Source organism: Rhamphochromis longiceps, linkage group LG18, assembly GCF_057381845.1.
Source record: "Rhamphochromis longiceps isolate RC_006_pf linkage group LG18, R_longiceps_female_GT1.1, whole genome shotgun sequence".
NCBI classification, from domain to species: domain Eukaryota; kingdom Metazoa; phylum Chordata; class Actinopteri; order Cichliformes; family Cichlidae; genus Rhamphochromis; species Rhamphochromis longiceps.
In genome coordinates, this window is record NC_140574.1 from 9,272,138 (window position 1) to 9,278,707 (window position 6,570).

Below are 6,570 nucleotides of genomic sequence, written 5' to 3' on the forward strand. Positions count from 1 at the left end.
AACCGCTGGCTCTCTGCTCTATAACAGAAACTGTTTGCTGTCACATTATCTGTCAGCAACAGGAAACCGCCACCCAAGAATAAGAAACGACCTTGTAGAGAACACAACATTTTGAGAAATCACACCTGCCTGCTTGACTAGATAAGCATGTTATTTCCTTTTTTGTATGCTTCATGCTGTGTATAAGTAAAGGCAGAGAGCTGCTGCAGGGTGTGTGAGTCTCCGCTGAGCTCTCACCCGTGCACGTTAAATTGCAGAAGTGTCTGAGTGTTATTTCATCACATCTGAGTGCTTGATAAAAGAATATCTCTAACACATTCGTTCACAGTTCCACATTTTAGAGTCAAAGAAGTCAGATTCAACCATGTCTTTTGTTGTGATGGTGGCACTGCTGTTCTGTTCTGAGACACTCGGTAGGAAACTTTCTAATTAAATGTAAATATCATGTGTGATTTATGACTTGTTCATTTAATAGAGCATCAGGGCAGAACTGACTATGCACATGGTTAACCTATAATATACAGTAGGTCCTATATGAACATGGAATTGAAGTGGTATGGAAGAAGAGATATTGTTTTTATCTGTTTTTACTTCATTGTTTGAAGTCTAAAAGTAGATTTGTCAGGATACATGATGCTATGGGGCGCCGTCTGTAAAGTGAAACATGCTGAAATTAACGGCAACATTTTTCCACATTTAGCTCAAAACCTTACAAAAACATGTTTTTTTCAAGACATTTTTTTTACAACATTTAGTAAAATATTTGTAACATTTTATATTTAAAACACAATTTTAAATGTTAAATCTAAACATTAAATGTTGAATCTGAATATTATATTTAAATCTTTCTTAACTCAGGTTGCAAATCTAATATGAAAGTTCACTCATGTACTGTATGTGGGCCATAAACACTGACAAGATCTATTCAGTAACTAGTCAGTACATTAGTACCAGTACCAAATTTGTTATATGGAGTCTTAAATAAAGAAATTTAACAGCCATGTACTTTTTTCCTAGTATACACAACATTGAAGATGGAAGTTCTTAAAATTCTTTTCAATTCTTTTCATATGAATTCTAAAGTTAAGTAATTTTAGAAGATTCACGGACTATATACCTATTGTGTTTGATTTGTACAGTACTGTCATATTTACTGTTTAAAAGGGTCATACTCTGTGTTTGGAGAGGAGGATAAAATAACGCATGATCTTGTGGGAGCTGACCTTGATATTAATGACTGGACTGCAATTACAAATCTGAGGGACATGTTATCTGACGACTATTTTTTTTATGGTGACTGGAAGGAAGCAGGTATGTTAGATATGTTAATAATTGAAACCAATGCTAGACTGCTGCAATATTACTAAAACTTTGCATGTCTTATATCCACCTCCACATCCTTTGACTCCAGTTAACCTGACAGTGGACTCCGTGTTCAACAGCTCATACTCCTGCAACCTTACTGTGAGCTGTAGTACAAATTACTTTGACATCATCAGCATTTTTAAATGTGATAGCAAAACCTGCTATCAAGAGGGAGGAGAGCAAACAGAGGAAAGGTGGTGGCCCACTGCTTTTCTTCATGTCTACCTGTCAGATGGATCCATCATATGTAACCATAGCAATACAGTAAATTGGACCAAGGACATGATAGAGATTGATCGTTTTTGTCCTCAAAATGCTGGTAAGTCAGATAAACATATAAACAGTTTTCTGATAAAATTTCCCAGCTTGGAAACTGACTGTAAGCCTAAAAACATTTGTATAATATGGAAACATGCGATACATCATTGATCTGCATGTGTGAAAAACAAATTAAAGAACCAGTAATTTATTTTAAAATATCATTATAACTGACTAGTCAGTGAATGGTAACTTGCTATTTTTGATTCAGCTTTAATGTGTTAGATATATGGTTTTAATATATGGTTTATTACAGACTGTAAAACACATATAATGACAATTACATTTTGAATCAAATGGTCTCCACATCTAGTGAGAGGTATTACTGGTTTTATCCTTTCCCAATGTGCTGTAAAGTTAAAGTCTGCTTTTGCTTTGTGTTTCAGGTTCTGAGAGTTTCTCTGACGGTGTCTCTATCTGTATGGTGAAGACAGTCGTGTTCTCTGTTGGTCTGATCATCATGTTCTTTGCTGTCATCAGTGTTCACCTCATAGAGAAACTTCAGACGCAAAACTAAACAAGTAGTTCTCTGTGAACCAGTTTCACAGATCACACAAAAAAACTTTCATTAACACCAAAGCAGCTGAAACAGATTAACAACCCCCCCTGCTGCTTAACTGATGACATCACTATCCTAAGTGTTTAATTGACTGGATATTTAGAAAGGAAGACATGTGGCAATGGGCTGCATGTGGTTACCTGCTCACCCACTGAACTAAACTGGCACCCAAATTTATTTTTTTACTAGTTTAATGGAAAAAAAATACTGGCTTTAATGTAAAATAAGCAAATTTTTCATATTCTGTTAGGGAAATTAATGAGTGACACAGTTTGGATCTGTTTTGATTTTTTTTTTTTTTTTGGGGGGGGGGGGGGGGGGGCTTTATCATCTGTGTGGTGAAGATAGTCGTATTCACATTTGGTCTGATCATCGTGTTGCTTGTCAGCACTGTAGAGAAATGTAAGAAAGAAAGATAGACAGTGCAAACTTTAAGCTATAACTATTTTTGAAGGGATCTGTGTTTTGTTTAATTTATACAGTGCAAAGAGATCATCAATATCATTTTAAAATTTTAGGAATTTGCAAATGTTTTATGAGGAATGCAGTACATGTTTTAAAACCTCTAAAAGAAAATTTACTCATCACATTTTCATTTTACACATTTGAAAGTCAACGCAAATTTTCTTCAAAAGAACTCCACAAAGCAGCTAACATAAATGTGCTAATTATTTTTGATGAAATAATCAAAAGTCAAGACTCTGCATCACATTGTGAATAAATGCTTGTTAATCCTGATAAAGCTGTTTTCTGAGTTTTTATATTGAAAGCAAGTCTAAGGAGCTTGCAAAGAAAAGCGTCTGGACTTCTTTAAGTTGCTTGAAGGCATTTCACCTCTCATCTGAGAAGCTTCTTCAGTTCTAAGGGTCAAATGGTGGAGAGTCCCAGATTTAAACCCAGTGGGAGTTTCCCTCCAAAGAGGGACAAAGGACCCCCTGATGATCCTCTACCTAATCACATGAGCCAAGGTGCAAAAACAGGTGTGGGTCACAATCAGCCAGGGTTTCGGGTGAGCTCATTGTGAAACCTGGCCCCACCCTATCATGTGATTTGAAAGCAAACCAAAAGTATATATGATTCCTTTTCCCAAAAGCAGGTTTAAGGTTTTTCTTCAGTGTGAGGGGATCAACTAATAACTAAACTGTTCTAATCCCCAAAATAAAAAAAATAAAAAAAATAATAATTCAGCTAGTGAACATGCCCATCTTAAACTAATTTAAAACCATCAAAGACAAACATTTCAATCTCTGCTATCTCAAAAGTTACCACGACTGCTTTGTAGTGTCTGTAGTGTCCTAAAAATCATGTCTCATTCAAATTCACATATCAAACTGTTTCGTTAACTAAGTGTTTTAGTCGCTACTGACATAATTGAAGCAGTAAAACAAGGAATTGACAGGAAGTTGCAGAATTGCAGAAGTTTCAAAGTTCATAAATACCAGAGCTGTGAGAAGAAACCCGGCCCTGTGGCTCTGTGGAAACACTTCATGGCTTCATATCTTGGTTATAGAAAACTTGAGATTCAACAACATTTTTCTTTTTGATTAAATGATGATGATAAATGAGTAAATGTTAACATTTATAGAAATAATTAATGCTTCCTTGTGTCAGTTCAGTTTTTCTCAAACTGAACACTAAGGCAAAACTCGCAAACAAAGAGTTTGCAAAGAGCAAACCTTTTATTGTATTTTATTCTATGACTGGAAACACATGTACTAAAACTGTGTTTTTCATTACATACTGTCTGTATATTGAACATACACCCAGTGACAGGTATTACTGGTTTTATCTTATCTTATCCTGTATGGTGAAGACAGTCGTGTTTTCTGTTGGTCTAATCATTGTGGTGTCTGCTGTCATCAGTGTTCACCTCATCAAATGCAAAACTAAAGAAAAATCTATCCATAAAACTGTTCATTTACCTTTACATGCACTCCACAGCGCATGTATGATTAGCTATCAATAAAGTCCACCAAATGCTTTATTTATGAATAGAACTTCTTTTTGCTGATGTTAAAATGCTTTTTAGGATTTCTTCCTAGGAAAAATAGTGTTTGCGAGGCTAAGCAGCTTTTTGACTTTTGAATGTTTGGTTTATATCACTCTTGATTCTAGACATATTGCCTGTTTGCCATTTATTCCTGCTGGTTTTTTTATTTATATTTTATTCCAGCATAGTTGGTGTGCAGCACCTTTAATTTAGATGTAAATGTACAATAACTATTCTATTCTATTCTATTCTAATCTTGTCTATTCTATTCTATTCTATTCTATTCTATTCTATGTGTTTCTTTGATATCACCAGCAGAGGGCAGTGGATGACCTGTGTTTTTGTGTTATTTTAATGTTTGTTGATCATGTGGGACCAGTACCCCAATACAGGAAGGCTGGATCGGCTTTGTGTTTAAAAAATCCTCATCTCTGATCCTATGGTTCTTACCCAGTAGGCAATGCAAAGCTAAAATAAAACATGATGGATGAGGAGACTTGCCCATTTGAACTAGCTCTCCCTCGGTTGTCTAACCCACCTAGTCTGATATAAATTGGAGCCCGAGTAGCCTTGCCTTCCCTTATCTATCAGCCACACATATTATGGCGGCTCCTCTCTAGATCAGTGCATTTGTCATATGACTGGGTTTATTTTAGTGGCCTAAACAGTTAGGCCTATAAGACCTAACCTATAAGAGCTATTTACAATAACATGGATTTATACTCAGATATCTACCTTTACTGTTTCACAAAGAGAAAGGGAATGTCCACATTTTAGACTTAAGTTGCAGGATAGTTTATTAAGGGAATTCAAAAGGGGCAAAACAAAAACAAGATTCAGAGAAATCTAAAAATCTGTTTTTACTGAAATTAAAGTGAGCTAAAAATGGCATTCAAAAAGCTCACAAAAATGACATTTGTTTTGTTTATGAACTTTTCGTGTACATATGCATTCAAAACCTTTTTTTTTTAGAAAAATAGATACATCCAGAGACAAGATAGTAATCGTTTTACTAGGAGCAAGGTGAACGGCAACTGCAAGATATTATATCACAGATCTACATTCGGTCAGTCAGCTTTTTCCATAAAGGCTTGCCATCTGTGGAACACTTCCAACCGAAATCAAATTGATCACAGACATCAGATCCTTTACACTGCAGGTTAAAGTTTGGTTAAAGGGAAATGCAGTCATTTTAACTAATGATTTTAATTTTATTTTAAATTATTGTCTGTTAATTGTAATTGTATTTATAATGTAATTTGGTTTTATGAAAATGTATTTTTAATTGTAAAATGTACCTATTTTGATTGTAAGCCCAACAAGGGACAATTGTTGAAAATTAGCAATAGCTATAAACTTATGTGCGTTACATCAGTTTCATGTTTTGTACTTGGACTATGTTAAACTGCACTGTCCCTTTTAAATAAAATAAAAAATAAAATAAATACAGTAATATTAACTGAATACAACATCACGGTTCAAGGTAAGTATTGCAACTTGTCACACATTGATGGAGAGTAACCACTGATGTGTATTTTACATTAAACACCTCCTCCCCCCTCAGATCCAGTGTCACCGGTCGACCTGACCGTCAATTCTGTGTCGAGCAGCTCAGACTCGTGTAACCTCACTGTGACCTGCAGCACAAAGCACGCTCACATCAGCAGCATTTTTACATGTGACACCACAACCTGCTATCAGGAAGGAGGAGAGCAATCAGAGGTTACAACCTCAGGTGCTTCTCTCCATGTTTACCTGTCAAATCTATCAGTCATCTGTGACCATAGCAACCAGGTCAGCTGGACCAGAGACATGAAGAACATTGAACATATTTGTGCACTACTGGCTGGTAAGACTGAAAGAGAAAATGTTGATGATGATCATTTTGATTTTTTTCTTAAAATAACACTTCTTTCATTTAAAGAAATTAATTATTGACGTGACCTTCTCACACCAAGAGTGAAATATAACTTCACAGAAAGAGAATTAATATTTTTCTGGATGCTATTTTATTGTTTTTGACCACTAGTTTAAGAGTAAAACAAGCAAATAAAGTTATTTGTATACCTGCTTTGCACATTATCGGTCTATAAAAAAGACAAAACAATCACTACTAGTCAAATTCTGTAAGAGAAATTAATTGTTTTTTACATCTGATTGACTCAGAGTTTAATCTGTTTTTATATTTAAGGTCTTTTGATTATTTTGTTTGTTTGTTTGTTTGACATTTTCTTTGTGTTGCAGGTTGTGGGAGTCTCTGTGATGGTATATCTGTCTGTGTGGTAAAGACGGTTGTTTTCTCTGTGCATCTAATCATCATGGTGTTTGCTGTCATTAG

At 35.1% G+C, this 6,570-nt stretch overlaps 1 protein-coding gene across 1 annotated transcript; it reads left to right on the forward strand.

Annotated features, from left to right (window-relative positions):
• Positions 1–242: 242 nt before the first annotated feature.
• Positions 243–2,878, forward strand: LOC146647691 (uncharacterized). Its single transcript, XM_085390055.1, has 4 exons — positions 243–413; positions 1,165–1,311; positions 1,412–1,684; positions 2,070–2,878. The coding sequence occupies exons 1-4, from the start codon at positions 365–367 to the stop codon at positions 2,198–2,200; spliced, it is 600 nt and encodes a 199-aa protein (XP_085246181.1). The 5' UTR covers positions 243–364; the 3' UTR covers positions 2,201–2,878.
• The last annotated feature ends 3,692 nt before the right edge of the window (positions 2,879–6,570 follow it).

Excerpts from the sequence above, each read along its gene's own strand:
- LOC146647691 (XM_085390055.1), top strand. The coding sequence starts at position 365 with ATGTCTTTTGTTGTGATGGTGGCACTGCTGTTCTGTTCTGAGACACTC. Across the intron at positions 1,312-1,411 it reads TGGTGACTGGAAGGAAGCAG|TTAACCTGACAGTGGACTCC; the intron begins GTATGTTAGATA and ends CTTTGACTCCAG. Across the intron at positions 1,685-2,069 it reads TTTTTGTCCTCAAAATGCTG|GTTCTGAGAGTTTCTCTGAC; the intron begins GTAAGTCAGATA and ends TTTGTGTTTCAG.